An 18,666-nucleotide genomic window follows, 5' to 3' on the forward strand; every position below is an offset into this window, starting at 1 on the left:
ATGAAGAACTTTTCTTTTCACAAACCAGTTTTTTGCTTTATGATTTCACTTGACATTTGTATGCATGCAGATTGAAGACCAGTATGTTCATCAGACATGCTGAAATTGTAACTGGTTATGGAAACAGGGACATACCAAACATGCATGGCTGTGGTCGCCTTGATGGAAGAGTAATATTTTGGTACGTGATAGATGTCAAGCCATCAGCACTGGCCCACAGTTGGTGAGAAAATAAAGTTTTTATTGGCAAGGAGGCTATCCCTGCTGCAAAATAACACGAACAGACCCAAAGAAAGTACTGTCTGCAATGGATGTCTGTCAAATTTTGCTCGCGTGATATTAGCTCCTGGCCAAAGCTTCCGAGGCTAAATGGTTTTACGAAATCTAAGTTTTGGATTGCTGTGTCAAGTTTCTTTGCAAAGTGTTTTTTTTTTTTTATGTTTAATTTTTTAACCTGAACTGAAATTGTCCAAAAGAATACAAGAAAAATGCGTTTATGCAGGCATACAAAGTACCCTTTTTTGTTTCTTGTGGTCATAAAGCCTATGAGAAACGCTTTGTTTTGACAGTCCTACAAATTATTTGATACGAAATTTTCTAATAATTTAAATGACCGATGGTCGAAGTTGCATTGAACCTGGTCTGTAGTCTATGACCGATATAGTCGAAGACTGACACGTGTTCCGCTTTCCTGTCTTTTTCCTCGCAGTTCTGTTAAAAACAACAAAGGAAGAAAAAACAAAAACAAAACAAAACAAAACAAAACAAAAAACAAAAAAAAGAAAGATTTGCGTTCGGTACCGCACGCGCAGACGAGGACAAAGGTGTCTGCGAAGCCAACACCACGAAAACAAGGACACGGGTGTTTAAGCCCATTGTTTTCGTACCCGGTTCTTCCCGTGGGGAACAGGCTACCCCCTGGGTGGAGTGCGTGCAACGAACATTGACGCTATGATGATCCGTGGTGACAATGAGACACGTTGTCACAGTCATTGCCCTCGGCTCTGGGGCTCGTCTGCCTGATAGACCCCGCGCAGTGTACCGTGAAGACTGGCAGATCGATCCGTTTGCTGGAAGTCCATGAGCTGAAGTGACGAATGGGTGTGGCAGTGAGAGAAGAGAGAACACTGCCACTTCAACCCGTTTTGTTCTTAGTATGAACGCTATTTGCGAAATTCATGCGTGTCCACCCGTCCTGTTGTTGGTATGAACGCACTGATACATTTACGACCAGCTACGGCACTTAAAGGGGATCTGGGATGGGGGTGGCATTCTTAACAAGGAGGAAAAGTCCTAAGGGTTTGTGCAAGGTGTTTTATCGCTTATTGTTTCGTTTCATTAGTTTGTTAACAATTGTTCCTGATGGTGGTGGTAGTGATGACAGTTGAAACAACAGCAGCAGGTATGTATGATCGTTTTGAAGTAGCTTTCACGTTGCAGTTGTTTCGTGCATGCGTGTTTATGTGATGTTTGTTGATGTAGTGATGTGATGCATGTGATGCGCGCGTGTCTGTGTACGTGTTTGTGCTCGCGTTCGTGTCTCACAATTTTTCTCACGCATTTGCAACCACTCAGAAAAGCACACACCGAGCACTGAGGGGTGGGGGGGGTGGGGGGTCGTGGCTGGAGACATAAATTGTAATAACTGTTGTAGTCCTAAAGAAACGATTCGCCGGTGCTTCCCCCCCCCCCCCCCCCCCCCCCCCCCACACACACACACACCATACTTAACATTATGAGCTCCTGGACAGGAATATCGTCTTACAAGCTGGAAGACCAGAGATTAAAATCGGATCGTGTAGTTCCACACCCGGCGATGTGTTTTTTTTCCTCTTTATTATCTTTTTAAAAAAAAATAGTTTGTTCTGCAGACCACCGACAGGAACGACGCAGTCTGAGACACATGACTACTATTAACCGAGGCAATAAAGCGCCACTGCGGAGATGTTTCAAGTTGCGTCCAATTAACTGAGGGCTTTGTGGTTCGCCATGGAAACAATGATTGAGGTAATGAATTCTTTTGGCTTGGAGACATAAATTCATACATACAAAACTCACCCTCTCTCTCTCTCGATCGCACACTGTTGACTGAACTAAATTAAACATTTCACTTATTTAAGCACGCAAACACCCACACACACCCACACACAAAGTGTTGTTGTGGAAGAAGACTTTCAAATTTTCATTAGGATGTTTTATTGTGAAAACTTTAAAGACCTTTTCTGTCAATGTTTTATTTCTCTTGAACGTTGAATTGAAATGATTTTTTTTTTTTTTTTTTGGTCAGTGTTTAAATATTTGTGGAAAGAAATTCCGTAGTTCATAAAGCTGCATTTGTTCAGTTTTCACATTAAAGCTTTCTTTCTTTCTTTTTATGTTTTATCTTATAAATCAAAGAGGACATAGATTTTTTTCCTTCATTTATCTTCGTCTAAAAGCACGCTATGGGTTTTCCTGATGGTGAAACAAAAACTCAGTTTTTATTTTCTCTCTCTCTCTCTCTCTCTCTCTCTCTCCCACACACACACACACAAAACCAACAAAAAAACTGTGGCATATTTTCTTAATTTATTACTTTATCCATAGGTAAAGACAGATTCGTGTGTGTGTGTGTGTGTGTGTGTGTGTGTGTGTGTGTGTGTTTAACTCGAGTTACTTCAAGTTACTTTTAGCCCCAACCCTACATCCCCACCCCACTCTCAGTGTACCCCACACCACTTCCAACCATAATGTTTGCGCTTTTGGTATTAGTGTCAATCTTAGCAGTTTTTTCCGCCTTTATTTTCCAGTCATACGAAGCCTTTTTTTCCGCTGTTGTTGGTACTATATCTGATGGAGCAGTTGCTACTGTTGTCGTCATTATTTTCAATATTATGGCAGTAGCTTGTCTTGCTGCCATTGTTGATGCCGCTACTTACTACTGCCACTACGAATTGTGAATATTGCACTTTGTTTACTACGGGCATGGCGGGAGATAAAGAAAACAACAACAGAACAACAAATTCCGTGGCAGTTGCTTCAGACTGTAGCTACAAGGAGTCCACCGACTATTTTCTAAAAAAAAAAAAAAAAAAAAAAAAAAGTATTAACAGACCGCCAATTATCCAAAAGGAGTTTCATATCTCCCACACAAATCTGTGCCATTAAAAATGCAGTTAAAGCATCAAAGTTAGTCTTAAAATAAACAATTATGGGGCACACGCTACCGATTCAGCTAGCACACAGGTAAATAAAAGGTACATTGGAACAAACCCAGACACTTCCTCTGAGTAAAGAGTGGTAACTCTCTCCATTACACAAGGTACACAATTTCAAGTCAGTGATGAGTGTCTGGGTTTGTTCCAATGTACCTTTTATTTACCTGTGTGCTAGCTGAATCGGTAGCGTAAGCATCACTGACTTGAAGTTGTGTACCTTGTGTTACGGAGAGAGTTACCACTCTTTACTATTTGTTAATCATATCGTCTCCTGGCCTCATTATTTGTTAATTTCTTTTTGCTGTCACTGTTTTGCTCAGTACCACTGCAGCAGCTACTACTGCTGCTACTTCTATAATTTTACTTCCTCAAAAAATACTTGTAAACTGTGTGCTTTATTCATGGGCACGGCGGAGATTTGATGAAGGAATCCATTGGCACTCATTTCAGGCGAGAAGTTGGTCAGATCTACCTGAACTTCCGCCACTGTGTTCTGCTGTATCCTTCCGCCCTGCTCTCCGACAGCTCCACAAACAGCGGAAAGGTATATATACTTACTGATGATGATGATGACGATGTGTGTGTGTGTGTGTGTGTGTGTGTGTGTGTGTGTGATGGTGACGATGAAAATGTAGGCTATATGTTCCCAGATGCCATCAATCTTGATCTTTTTTTCTCTCCTCAGTCGTTTGTCTTGCTTAATTTGATGTAAACTTTAACAAAAAATTCTTTCCACAGTCCTTCAGAAGGTGTAACCGAGTAGCTTAGGCTATGGTGTTAAATAAAATGTTAGTATCTTCCCGCCTCCTATCATCACCACCGCCACCACCATCATCATCCCTGTTAATCATTACTGTTGTCAAGTTGTTCTATTATTGTTGTTTCTTCTTTAAAACATCAATGGCTGTCAATATTATTGGTTAAGTTTATCGTCTTGGTGTCATGCGTTTATCCTGTGCGATTATTCTGATACCGAAATGCTGTACTGCAACAGTCCATTTGAATTAGCCTACACACACACACACACATATAATATATAAGATTGTATTTTTTTCTTTTCACTGGTATTTAAAAGAAGATTACACAATGCACGCTTGAGTTGGTGTATGTGTAGGCGCGCGCATGTTTTGTGTGAACGTGGGGCAGTGCCAGTGCGCGTTCGCATGTTGGACTGTGTGTTCTGCGTGTGCGCCGATGGTGTAATGGCGGACGCAAGGGTGTGTTGAACAGAGATAACTGTTCGCTCAGAAGTTAGAGCTGTAAAGAAATACTTGCCATGACGACGATGATGATTATAACGATCTGTCGTCGTTATTGTTGCAGCTGCTACTCAATGCACTTGTTATTCACGACTCACCAACTAATTAATCAGTGATAAATGTATTTTCCACACAGAAACTGCTGCGCTCAGATATCAGTTTTACTCACGTGCGGAGAAGAGAACACAGCGACAGAACACGCACTCCACGAACAATGGGAAGATCACGTTTCATGTGGACAAGACCAGACGGCGGGACAACCACACTCTGAAGATCTCCTCCAGTCCTGCCCAGAGCGCTGACACCGATCGCGCCAGCGCAAGGCGTTGGAACAAAGATGGCGAGAAACCCACCTTTCCTGCCATCACATCTTCGCAGAGTACAAAAATCGACACCCACCGCCCTCCTCGTAAAGCGACAGTGACATCACCGAAACAGTCGCCGAAGAACCTTGAGAAAGAAGCAATGGCGACAAATCATGCTCGTAATGACGTCAAATCTCCACTTGCACACTGGAGCGTCATGGCAGGGCGGGGTTTCGGTACGCGCAGTCCCAGTTTCCGAGCGCTGACCCAGTTGTGTGACCGTCCTCTGCCCCAGCTGATGGAGGATCTGACGAGGTCCTACACCGTCCAGCCTTCCTTCCCCAGGGACCTGCAGGCATGGCAGAACGAAATTGTCAAGTGAGTAGAAACTTTCGCGGAAAAGAAAAGTTTGCACCTGTAATTGTAGGCATGATATTTTGCTTTAAAAACAAAGAGTATACCAACATGTTCTTTATTCGGTTGTTGAGACAAAGTATTTTGCCCATTGTCTCAAACCTACCAGAAAAAGAACCAAAAAGTCCGTTACTCGTCGCAACCTGAAATCCATCAACATTAACACTTCTTTTTCTTCTCAAGCTGCTGAACGCCTTTCCAAAATTTCTTCCCGCACCAATGTCTCTACATATTACAACACTGTCCTCTCTCAACTGCTGGATGAACATGCACCCCCCACTACCCGCATGCTCCCTGATAGACCTTCCGTCCCGTGGTACACACAAGACATTCGACTTGCAAAACGCAAACGTCGCCAATTGGAACGGCGATGGCGATCAACACAACTGAAAGTCCACAATCAAATTTTCCGAAAACAAATAAATAAAGTCAAACATATGATCTCATCAGCGAAGACAAACTTCTTTTCTTCTCAAGTTCTCGATGCCACATCCACCAAATCTCTTTACTCTATCATTATAGGGCTCGCCCGTGAGCGATAAGATGTCGCCCATAAAAAATGAAATAACTGGTAAGCACGCATACACACCTGCACGACAACGACGACGACAACAACAACAACAACAACAACACACACACACACACACACACACACACACATGCCACCCCCCACCCCCCTCCTCCACGCCCTTCACCTGCCCACCCCACCCCAAACTCATCTTCGCAACCGACCAAGGGAAACTAAAGTGAATGCGTTCATATCCTGTCCTGGGTTGTTTCAGGGTGGTCCCCATCAGACCAGGCTTCGTGATGCCCCTGGGTCAGCAGAACGACGGGTGTTCGAAGCCCCACCAGTCCCACAGGTACCCCTACCAGGTGCTCAGCCTCCACCCGGCCAGCCACTTCTACCGCAGCTGGTCCAAACTCACTGACAAAGAGTACGTCATCCACCCGGAATGGTCCTCCGAGCGACGACGTAACCAGCCCAGACTGCGGCCAAGATGATGTCAACAACCGCAGCGAGCTGGTCTTTGGAAAAGCCTCGGCTGAAGTTTACGTCATAATGGGTGAAGAATACGTCATCAATGGGGACAGACATGTGTTGTCGTTTTGAATCTATGTAGTTATTTATGTAGACCCGGTAGCCGCAGTTCACGTATCCACGTTTGCTAAATGTGTGACTTAACGTACTTCGAGTCAGAGTAGAAAGAAAAAATGGAAGTAATGGAAATAAAAATGTGTGGATTCCTTCAATTAATTGCTTCACTGTCCTTAATATGTTTGGTTGGCTTTAAACTACGTGGAAACCATGTCGACTGTATGTATGCCATGAGGCACGATATTTCAAAAAGGCAAATAAAAACGGTATTGTTTTTTTGTGTGTGTGTTTTGTAGTATTGCGTTTGGTTGCATTACACTGCACTGCAGCACATCATACAATGTAGGGTTTGTATTGCATTGCATTATAACGCATTGTGTTATAGAACCTACTGTCCCTGTGAAATTCGGGCTGCTGTCCTGGTTAAGATCACGTCGTTTTAGGCAGCACTATCCTAATTCTATAGGCCCTACTTCCATGCAGACTAATACCGAAGTGTATGTGTGTGTGTGTTTGTGTGTGTGTGTGTGTGTGTGTGTGTGTGTGTGTGAAATTTTGCTGGTAACATTCCTTCCGTAGTTCCCCAACCCATCCCAATTTGTGTTTTCCTTCCTTCCTTCCCCATTTCTTTCTTTCTTTCTTTCTTTTCTCTCCCTTTCGTCCTGCCTTTCTTTCTTTTCAATGTGCATTGAATGCATTTTGAACACTAGATCGAAAGACTAGGACCCAGATCACAATCCAAGCCTTGGTGTGACTACTGGCGTTTGCAGAAGACCAAAATACGCACGTTAGATATCCTACAATCCATATATGAAAATATCAGGGTGATGGAAACACAGACACAGGTATAGTCAAGTTTCAAGTTTCAAGTTTTAATTATCCTTTCACTCCTATTGGAGTATGGAGGATTACTGCAAAATAATCTTTTTGTGCCCAGAACAAACATTTCCAAATACACAACAATGTCACATAAAAGTTTTAGAAAACACAAATGTCTTTTAACTCCAAAAGTATAACTAGGCAACATTTGCAAATCTAATCATCTTACTTACAGCTAAAATGACAGCATGCTGCACTATAGGAACCAACAGCAAGTTGATGGCAGTCGTGTGGTAGAATTTAGAAAGGATTAAGCTATTGTGGAAGAGGACAACGAAAATTTCCCGATGATATGATAATGATAATTATTATTATCATTATCGTTACTTATCATTATTATTATTGTTATATTACAAACTGCTGATTATAACAAAAATAGTTATAATAGAGGTTCTTGTGCAGAGACAATCAAAGCGCTTTAACATGTCATTCACAAGCATGCAAAACACTGATATGTGTTACGTTTCGACGGAACCCACAATCTGCCGCTTGTCTTGGGCCACCGGCTGTCCACAGAGTGTATGGTTGTGCAGTAGATGCTGTGAAGACTTTTACATCTTCTTTCCAGGTTGGGAGGAGATGGAGGAAGGAGAACTAGGGGGCAGCTGGTTTTAAATAAAATACAGCACCAAGTACAACACTACACAATAACATGCAGTACAATGGACTGTACTGTGCGGTACGGCATAGCACAACAAATCGCAGCACAGCACAGTGCATTACACTACAACGGTACATCGAATCTTATCCAGTGCAACGCTACAGAGCACAAAACAACACGCTGCGGCAAACATGTGCACACCATTGAATATATCAGTGACTGAGGATACGTAGCAATAGGCCTCAGTGCAACAGGTATGACGGAGAAGGATCTACAATGAAACACTCTGTGACGAAAAACGACAACAAAAAAAAAACAAAACAAAAAAAACAACACCCCCTCTACCCTCCCCCACCCCCCCCAAAAAAACCCCACCACCACCACCACCAAAAAGTACGTGATGTAATACCACTATTGATGCAAACACCAGCGATACAGAGTTTGTCTGGTCACTTTACATTAACTGGTGTTCCACACACACACTGCGCGCGCGCACACAAACACATACATACACACACATACACACACCACAATATCGATCCAATTAATGTGTAAGCAGTATTTTGCATCGCATGCTCGCGGCACACACACTGACATACACACACAGCACACACACACGTGCGCACGCTTGTCCTAGCACACACACGCACGCGCACGCACTCACACGCACACACACACACACACACACACACACACACACACACAAATCTGCATGATTCATGCCAAAAATTTCTGCAATCAAAACGCCTCACCCACTTTGACGTTTTGTGGCATGTCAAGGGCTGTTACTCTGAGCCTCTTACACAGCGCAGTCAGTTGTCGTCTGCTTCTCTTTGCTCGGTTCGAGCTTCAGCTGTTCATGTGGTCACAAGCAACCGAAACAAGAGCGACTGGGCAGACCCTAAGTGGAGTTAGGTAGGTGGCTGAAGTGTGACTGGACTAATCAGAAGTGGGCCGAGGTTTACTCTGGGGATGACCACTCTCTTGATGCCTGCCACATTTTCTTTGCTGGCAGACATGTTAGATTTGTACTTTGGATCAATCAGTGCAGGTACTCAGTCACCTAGTTAATGTGCCATTTGCATCAACGAATTCTGTTCTTCATTTTTAGAGTTAAGTATATTTTACGCACCGTTATATTCTTCTGCTCTTTTCATAATATATATATATATATATAATTTTAAAAATCATTGATTTACGATTAATTGTGACACGAACTTTGAGTGACAACCCTTAGAATTTTTTTATATATATTTTTTTAAAATAATATTCTTTTTATTTTTTATTTTATTTTAATTTTTACATTAAAATGTTTCATGTATGCTGACACCAATGTACACAACTATGAGTTTTCAATTTGCACTAAAAGACACATTGTTATCCAAAAGGGTGATTCATATCTGCCACAAAAATATACATTTGTGAGATTCAACGTTAGAGTCTAAAACTGAAAATTGTTTGTGGCCCACAGTTTGGATCAGAAAATTATTTCATAGACCATTACAGAACTGACTATAACAACTGAATGATTCCTTAAAAATAAATTTCAAAATATCTGCTGACAAGAAAGCAGGCAATCCAACACACACACACACAGAGAAGAAAAAGTCGAATCAATACGTTTTGACTTGCAGTCTCGGCTGCACACACACAAAAGAAAGTGTCGCTGCAGTACGTAAGACTGGTTGAGTGACCAGGTACTTGAGCAAAGTAATTTCATTTAATATGATTCGTTTACTTTTTTTTACTTATAAAAATCTAGCTCACTATGAATTTGAATTATATATATTCAAAAGACGGAGGAACTTCACTGTTCCAGTCACAGTGGAAGAGTAACTCGATCAGGGTATGCAAACTTCTAACATTATAGCACATAGTGAAAAGAAAAAAAGAAAAGAAAAAAAGAATGAACGTGATGTAAGACTGCTGATTAGTAAGTTCTGTTGTGGTTACAGAACTATAGCTTCATGTTTGGATGCCACCGCCTGCACCACATTGACACATTTTGTAATTCCGCTGCTGTACTTGTACTCAGTTATTAAAGTAGTAGGTGTGTTGACGGTTTTGTGCAGTACTCGCATTTGTATTATCAGTTGTTTGACGACAATCTGGAGGATAACTGTCATTCGCTGTTTCGAGTTTGACTATGAATGGATAAACTTATAGACACATATTGCTTTGAACACACACACACACACACACACACACACACACACACGCACGCACGCACGCACGCACGCACTACACACATAGAAACAAACAAACAAACAAACCGGGCATCCCTTAGTGTAGGCTCCAGATAGGTTACGCAGACTCTCCCCCTCCCCACAACATTTTATATATTTCAGTTATTATTATTATTATCATTATTATTATTATTATATGAGGCAAAGAGAGAAACTTTTCGTTCAGCAAGCCCTCTCACTATTGCTGATACAAAGGTTCATAACTTAAAGCGAATTCCCTTTGTGTCTGGGTTGGAAGAATTCTCGTTTCTGAGGCTTATCCAAAGCTGCTGGTAACTGTGTTGCTTGAAGCTGAGAGAGAGTATTGAAAACCACTTGTCAAATAATTATACTATAGCCTAGAAAACTACACGGCCTATTACATGACTTTGATAACATAAACTCCAAGCCATGCAAATCCAAAGAAATGAGCATTGATGAGCATTGGATAAGAAATCATAAACGCACACATAAGCACGCATGGATGCGCGCGCGCGCGCACACACACACACATGTATGTAGAGACATACACCCACACGCACGCATACACGCGCGCCCACGTAGTCGCACGCACGCGCACGCACATACACGTTCATAGGCACAAGGTTTGTTGTTTTTTGAGATAGCAGGTTATTTTCTATGTGTCAGTGTGTGTGCCAGCATGTATGCGTCTGTTCCCTCTCTCTTTCTTAATTACCTCCATACCTATTTTGAAAACGTGTGAATCGATGTGTATTTTCGCAGTGTAAACTATTGTTAGAAATTGGGTGTATTTTAAACTTTGCGTTGTATTTTTCTGTTTCTGTTATAATTACAACCCTCACGCCCCATAAGAGATGACAGGATATAATAAGAGTTTGACGGTTGGAAGAAATTCTGGGTTCTCTGGGTTCTTTCTTTTTTTTCTCTTTTTTCCCCCCTTCTTCATTCAGACTCAATGTCCGATGTCTTTTGTATCCTCTTTATGGTATTACACCTCGTCGATCCTCTTCGTTTGTCTACCATAACCAGTTACAACTACATTACTGTTTTGTTCTTCCTCAGTCCCATTGCCAGCAGTCAAGAGGGAGCTGCCAGTGTCAGGTCGCGGTAACCCCACCAGCCAGCGGAGACTCTGCCTGGCCACAGAGACTGGGACGATGGTATTCCGTTCCGTTCAGTTCAGTTACTCAAGGAGGCATCATTGCATTCGGACAAGTCCACATACGCTACACCACATCTGCTAAGTAGATGCCTGACCAGCAGCGCAATCCAACGCGCTTAGTCAGGCCTTAAGACCGGCCGCTGATACTATTCGATCCCGATTGCTACCAGTTCTCCCGCGTATTCTTTTCTTTTTAGTGTGTGTGTGTGTGTGTGTGTGTGTGTGTGTGTGTGTGTGTGTGAGTTTGCTTTCTTCGTTTTTTCTTTACATTTTCCTCCGCACTTCTCTCCTTTTTTTTTTTTTTTTTTTGTTCTTTCGCTCTTTCTTCCATGCCGTCTCTTTGTTTATTTTTTTTAAAATTGTATTTTATTTCCTGCTGTTTCTCATTTCATTCACACCTCCGTCTCTCTGTCATTTGCTCCCCCTCTTTGTCTCTCATTCCTTTTCTCCGTCTAACACATTTCTCTCTCGCCCTCCTCTCTCTTTCTCTGTCTGTCTGTCTCACTCTCTTTTCTTTTTGTCTATCACTGCATGTGTTTTTTTTGGTCCATAACTAGCAGCTCATCGACTCTTTCTCTTTCATTAAAAGATATTTCAACAGATAAGAAAAGAAATTGAAAAAAACCCAACAAAAACAACAACAAAAAACACACACAAAAAAAACAACAGAAAAAAAGATTGGCAGATGAATAATAGACTGTCTGAAATTCATGACAGTATGCTGATGAATTTGTGCACTGAACGTGTGGGTCCGAACTCATTTACTTAGACGTAGAGAATATCACCAATATAATTATGTATATATATATTTTTATTTGATTTTATTGGTGTTATTCATTTATTCTTTTTTCTTTCTTTATTATTTCACATAGCGTGATTCTCTTGAGGTATACTGACACTGGGCGTGAACACGGAATGCATATTGATGGGATTTGATTACGTAACTTTACCTTTAGACTCATTTAGGACTGAGTGAGTGAAAAATATATGAGCGTGTGCGCGGTTGTGTGTGTGTGTGTGTGTGTGTGTGTCGACGCGCGCGCGCGTGTGTATTTGTGGTAGGAAGTAGAGTTGTGTGGGCGGGCTGGTGCTGCTTGTATTTGTTTTTACAGAGGTATTTCATTCTGTTCGTTTTCTTTTCGTATACTGCTGAACAGGAGAGAGCTTCACACACACACAAACACACACACACACACACACACACACACGCACGCACACGCACACACACACACACACGCACGCACACGCACACACACACACACACACACAATCACACACAATCTGACACACACACAAAAACAACAACAACAACAACAAAACAAGCAAACAAAACCACACATACAGTGAGAGAGAGAGAGAGAGAGAGAGAGAGAGAGAGAGATTCACTGATATACACTTTTTTCAAATGCATTACACGCCAACAAAATAGCAAATAATAAATGCATCAGCATAAGAAACACACTCATATCTGAAAGTAGTATTTCCAAAAACGCAAACGTATTATGATTATTATATGATATCATCTTATTTTATTTTTTGCATATGCAGCTACAACGTATGTTGATCCGTAGAAGTTTTACACAAACAAGGCGCTGAACCGTACGGCCACCTACCCAGAACTGAATGGCAAGAATGTGTCTGAAGCACTTTTGAGGTGCACATAAATGCTTGGGGAGAGGGTGAAGACATAGAACGACTGTACACACCGAAACGATCACTTGTGTGAATGCTTGCCCCTCGTGCCCGAGTCAGCCGCGTACGTTTCCTTATCAGAAGTGCAGGAATGATCCTCTCGAATAAATCCCTGCGAAGCCTGCCAAAGTTTTGCGAGTGCCTTCGTAAAGAAAGAAAATCAACAGTTGCAACATTCCAGCGAGGCTCACACACACACACACACACACACACACACACACACACACACACACACACACAGAGGACAAGAACGAGAACAGTATTTATTTGTCAAGACCACCGGCCCTTAGAAACAGGTCAAGGTACAAAATCAAGGTGTACGTAAAAAAAAAAAGAAGCCAAAATGAAACCAGATTGATTACACAATCATACCGTCATATAGGTGTCTGATTTACAGTTACTCTATTGCAATGTGCTTTTATGTTTAACATAAAAAGATATTCATAGCAAGTTTATGAACAAGGACCATTGGTTCATACCTTAATATTCAATATATGACTGATTATTTTGAATCGAGTATTTGACCAGAGTTTCACTGTAAAGTGAGCAGATATAAACAAAATGGTTTCCGTCTTATGTCATCTGACAGACGGCAATACATGGGAAATAAGACTTTTCACTGGAGAGAGAGAGAGGTTAGTGGTGGGTAGAGGGGAGGGGATGCTTTGAACAAAAACAGTATTTTTTTTTAAAGTTATGCTTTATCAAAATGGGATTGTTTCCGACTTATGTTGTAATTCGGCTGAAGAGAATAATGCTGATAATAATGACGATAAAAAGCTTACCAGCTTCTGCAAACGACGGTCAATGTTATGACTCTGGCAGATAGTTGCTATGGATATTAAACATTCTGCATGAGTTGTTTCCAAGGGGTAGTGATAAAGGACATATTGGTAGATTGACAGTCAACGTCTTCTCCATTGTCTGTATTTGCTGGGTCCCATACAGTGGTTACGTTTCACCAACTCTGTGTCTCTGAGAGGCCTACAACTCCCCCCCCCCCCCAAGCCCCTACCTCCCACCCCCAAACCAGCGCGTTTCCTTCGGAACTGAATTGGACTGGCTATGTGTCCTGAGTCAGTCTGTGCACGACTGAGCTGCATGATCATGAAAACTATTCCAAACAGAGTTTGACGTTTCTGGAATGTATTGTTGACACCATATGAAACTTGCCCATTCCTTCCTCCTCTTCTCCTCTCTACCCCTTCAGTTCTATCCTACCTCTTTATTCAGTTTTTAAACTGATGAAGTCTTCGTCAGCCGAAGGGTTGATTATTGTTCTTTTAAATTATGAATAAGTTGATGACAGCACCTTTTGTTTTACTTCGCACTGCGTGAATCTATATTACTTTTTCGCTTGAAAGTAGTTTGAGTTGTCTTAATCAATGTGAAACGTACGGTAACCATTGACTGGGTAAATAAATGAGAGTTGAAATTAAAAACTGAAATTTGTCCACCTGCAGTTTGTCGTTTCCCAGCTATCTCTTCAAGACTTGCCCAGTTGACTAACGCTGCAGGTGTCTATATCCCTTAGAGCTGGCTAACGCCAGAATATATTACGAAGGGAAGCATTGAATACCACCTTGTCACACGACTTTCAAGGCAAACTGGATATTCATGTAGCGTGTGGAGGTAGAGACATTTTTTTCAAACTTTTCCCACTTGCTCCGCAATCGATTACCATGAGTTTCTTCTCCACGTGTGCGACTGCATGCAAATTACGTGTCAACTGCTCAGGTTGGAAGGAACGGGACCGTTTCTTTCTTTTCCCAGTCTTCTCTTTGAAGGCGGTTTTGAAAAGGGAGATACTGGGGTCTCTGTCATAATATACACAAAAGATTTCTGGTACCTTCCTCTGGGGCACTAGTTGTTGGCTTTTCACGGGAGTGTTTTCAGTTATATATTAAAAAAGAAGAATAGTGCAAAATTTACTTTCCCTCTAATGTTTGCAACACAAACAAAAATACACACTTCAGGCGAAACAAAACAACAACAACAAAAAACGAACTGAACCGCCCCGCCCCCCCCCCCCCCCAAAAAAAAAGTGAGGGAGAGAAGAATTTTTGCTTTTTCTGAACCACAAACAGTACGGGACTTCCATACTTGTATAACATCTCTGGCACTGACGTAAGCTTGTGACGTATCGCTTCGATCTTTCAGGAAGACCACAGAGAGAAGACACACTTTGTGTGAAAGGGAAAAAGTATTACATGGTTTGTCAATCTCCTTGTTACACTGTGTTGTAACACACTGTTAAGAATAAGTTGCACAGCTGTGTGAGGTCGGAGAGGGGGTGAAAGAACAGAACCATGTTTTTGGAAACTCGGCGATAGGTTGCTATTCATAACATGGGAGGATGTTGATGTGTAGGATTTAGCAACATATCAGAATGTCAAGATTACATGTTTGAGAGAGAGAGACAGAGACAGAGAGAGAGAGAGAGAGAGCAAAATATCGAATTGCATACTTCGTTCGTTCGCTCTTCTGTTTACCGTCTATCGACAATTGCGATTTTAGACGAAAATCCACCCCTTCCCCACCCCACCGAATTACATATTTGTGTGTATGTGTATGTTTGTGTGTGACAGAAAGAGAGAGGGGGGAACATATTTTCCGAGATACACAGACCGGAAAAGAAACAGATACAAACAAACGGACAGACAAACAGCACCCGAATCATCACACCCTTCCCTCTCCCCCCCCTCTCCCCCCCCCCTCACCCCCCAAACCCCACCAAAACAAAGTAGTCGCAGTGGCAGGCAAAAACACCCCGAAGTGCCAGTCCGCCCGCCCGACCTGTTCACCGGCAGCAGGGAACAGAGAGCGCTGAGGCACTAGGGGGGCCCTGCTGTGGGATCTTCTCGCGGCTTTCTGCCACTCCAATCACCCACTCTCTCTCCCTGCCGCTCACACGACTTAGACAGACCCCAGAGAGCCAAATTCGAAAACGCTTTTCACTCACTGCGGGGGAAAAGGGGGCCGGTTCAGTGCCTGTGGGTGTCGGGAGTCGGCGACTGCGACTGCGACGGTGACGGACTGTTTGGGGTCCCGGTCTTTATTTATTGTGCAGCGTTTGTGAGTTCGTGGTGACATTTTCACGATTGCTCGTTTTTTTTTTTCTCCTTCGTTTATTTCTTTTTCTTACGAACTTCTCAGCGTCACGCAGTCATGGTGTAGCGTATGTGCTGGCGAATATCTGCTGTGGTATTTTTTGAAGGACTTGTAAGGATTTGAAAATTGTTCGGAATGGTGTGGTGTGTGGAAGATGATCAGAAGAGACGTTGAGGTGGGTGGATGTATTGATAGAAGTGCCAGAAGACATTGGATAGATCGGAGTATTATTACAAGATTGGAGTAAAAAAAAAAAAAATTGAGGGTGCAGAGATTGTGTTGTTGGAGCTGTAAAAATGCTGCTGCTCAAGTAAGTTTTCAAATCAAGATAATTAAATGGATGTAATTAATCGGTGAAGGAAAGTTTGTCACGTTATTAACCCGTTCGTGTGTGTGTGTATGTATGTGTGTGAGTGTGTGTCAGTGTGCGCGCGCGTGTGTATGTGGATGCATGTGCGCGCGTGTGTGTTTATGTGTGTGTGTGTGTGCGCGTGGTATATGCAAGGTATGTTTGTTTCTTCAGCTCACGGGGTGTTCTATTTGTATGTACGAGAGAGAGAGAGAGAGAGAGAGAGAGAGAGAGAGAGAGAGCATAGCAAATCTGTTGATATCGGAGGCCAGAAGGAAGACTTGAAAACTCAAACCATCACCCACCTGTCAGGATTCGAACCGCAGACCTGTTAAGAGTCAGTGCTGTTTCCACTTGACCATCATTCTCTCCCTCTCTCTCCCTCTGTCACCCCCCCCCTCTCTCTCTCTCTGTGACCTCTCTCAGTGCGTGCGTGCGTTCTTATAATATATATGATATACACACACGTATGTATATGTGTTTGCAGGTGCGTGTGTATGCGTGCGCGTGTTAGTGACGAGAATGATGCTCGTAGAATATTTTCCTGTGAGAGTATTTTGTGGTGCGCAGTGCTTGTGGGAAAGATTTTCTTTCGTCCCCGCCCTAGTCCTGTTAAACTGAAACGTCATCGTCATTCCTTCTCTTCTGAAATAAGTATTAAACTTATGAAATATTATTATTATTATTATTATTATTAGTAGTAGTAGTATCATTATGGCAATATCCACAATTTATTTCCCCTGTACTTTTCCGTTTGTAAAATGGGAAAAAATTTGTAAATTGGTTAACAACATTGTAATATATACTCTACATTTCTTCCCCTCTACTGTTCGACTGGCCTTCCTTACGTCTCTTGAAAGGGGAAGAAATATAGAGTATATATTATAATGTTATTCAAACAAATTTACGATTTTTCCGTGTAAGGAACGAAATTGAATGGAAAAAAACACAGGGGGAAAAATGTGGGTATTGCCATTATTGTTACCTTATTCTGTCATTGTATTATTTATTCATTCAGTCATCTATAATTTTATCATTTGTTTTTTTTTTAAGCATGCAGCTGAACTGTAGCCGTAGAGAATGTTTCACATTCACGTGCACATGAATGCCAGGTTTATAAGTGAGGGGGGTTCGCTGGGGCGTAAGTAAACACTGGCATGTGTGGGAGCATGCATGTGTGCATGTGAACCACGCTCTGCCCCGTACTTCACTTTGTGTGTGTGTGTGTGTGTGTGTGTGTGTGTGTGTGTGTGTGCTGTGCTGTTTGCGTGTGTGTACCACGGTATGTGTGTGTGTGTGCGTGTGTGTGTGTTTGCCACGGTGTGTGTGTGTGTGTGTGTGTGTGCTTGTGTGCGTGCATGCAAGCGCTCGAGTGTGTGTATTTGTGTGTGTATGCGTACGTACACACACACACACACACACACACACACACACACACACACACGCACGCATGCGCGCACGCGGGTTGCCGCATTTGTTTTCCGAGGACAAATGTTTCAGGATTCCTGTGTTAGTTTTTCCACACCTTCCCGCGAGATTTACAAACCGCTGCTATTTCTGGTTCAGCTCGCGTGGAAACTCATCATCACGGAGTTCAGTTTGAAATGAAGATGCAACTATTGCTTTTCAGAACAAAGCTGAACAAGGTTTTTTTTCTCTCTCTCTCTCTGTCTCTCTGTATTACATATATGTACATACATAAAAAAAATGTATATACAGTGTATTTCTAGAAATGACATATATATATGCTTTTGTATGTATGTATGAATGTATATACATATATATATGAATGTGTGTGTGTGTGTGTGTGTGTGTGTGTGTGTGTGTGTGAACTGAAGAAAAATCATTGTGATTTTTTCCTCGCCGAAATCAGTTGAAAACACCACTTGGTTGTAACTCCTGTCTCCACATCACTTAGCCTACCTAAGTGGTGAATTAATTGCCATTGTCGATTATATCTGACGCATCCACGGGGCCCGAAACTGCAGTGATCTCAGGCTGAGCAATTGGCTCTCACCCCCACAGACAACCTAGATCGCCCCGGTTGCTGTATTTGAAGGGTTCCACTTCAACCCACACACCCTCCAACTCCCTCCATCATTTCTAAATGTGTCTTTGGAAAGTACACACGCACACACACGCACACATACGCACACATTCACGCACGCACACACGCATGCATGCACACACGCACGCACGGACACACACACACACATATATATATATATATATCCAAACATATATGGATATATGGGTATTATGCATTGCCTTTCAGTCTATTTTTCTGTCAATCCGACATGTATTTTTCCCCTACCCCTTCTTTCTCTCTCTTTGTCTGTCTGTCTGACTCTCTCTCTCTCTGTTTGCGCGCGCGCGCGCACGTAGGCCTAT

General features: G+C 42.3%; 2 protein-coding genes across 2 annotated transcripts in view; both read left to right on the forward strand.

The window, feature by feature from the left end:
• The first annotated feature begins 1,857 nt into the window (after positions 1-1,857).
• Positions 1,858-6,542, forward strand: LOC143297273 (uncharacterized). Its single transcript, XM_076609526.1, has 4 exons — positions 1,858-2,007; positions 3,648-3,741; positions 4,593-5,139; positions 5,958-6,542. The coding sequence occupies exons 1-4, from the start codon at positions 1,990-1,992 to the stop codon at positions 6,178-6,180; spliced, it is 882 nt and encodes a 293-aa protein (XP_076465641.1). The 5' UTR covers positions 1,858-1,989; the 3' UTR covers positions 6,181-6,542.
• Positions 6,543-15,611: 9,069 nt separating this feature from the next.
• LOC143296873 (uncharacterized) overlaps positions 15,612-18,666 on the forward strand; it is a 95,212-nt gene continuing 92,157 nt past the window's right edge. Inside the window, exon 1 of the mRNA XM_076608847.1 lies at positions 15,612-16,236. Coding sequence (XP_076464962.1) covers positions 16,223-16,236 — 14 coding nt within the window. The 5' untranslated portion in view covers positions 15,612-16,222. The remainder of the gene's footprint in view (positions 16,237-18,666) is intronic.

Source organism: Babylonia areolata, chromosome 22 (assembly GCF_041734735.1).
Source record: "Babylonia areolata isolate BAREFJ2019XMU chromosome 22, ASM4173473v1, whole genome shotgun sequence".
NCBI classification, from domain to species: Eukaryota; Metazoa; Mollusca; class Gastropoda; order Neogastropoda; family Buccinidae; genus Babylonia; species Babylonia areolata.

Bases quoted from the DNA above. Each gene is read 5' to 3' on its own strand.
- LOC143297273 (XM_076609526.1), top strand. The intron at 3,742-4,592 runs GTATATATACTT...TTTTCCACACAG, and splicing joins GCTCCACAAACAGCGGAAAG to AAACTGCTGCGCTCAGATAT. The intron at 5,140-5,957 runs GTGAGTAGAAAC...GGGTTGTTTCAG, and splicing joins TGGCAGAACGAAATTGTCAA to GGTGGTCCCCATCAGACCAG.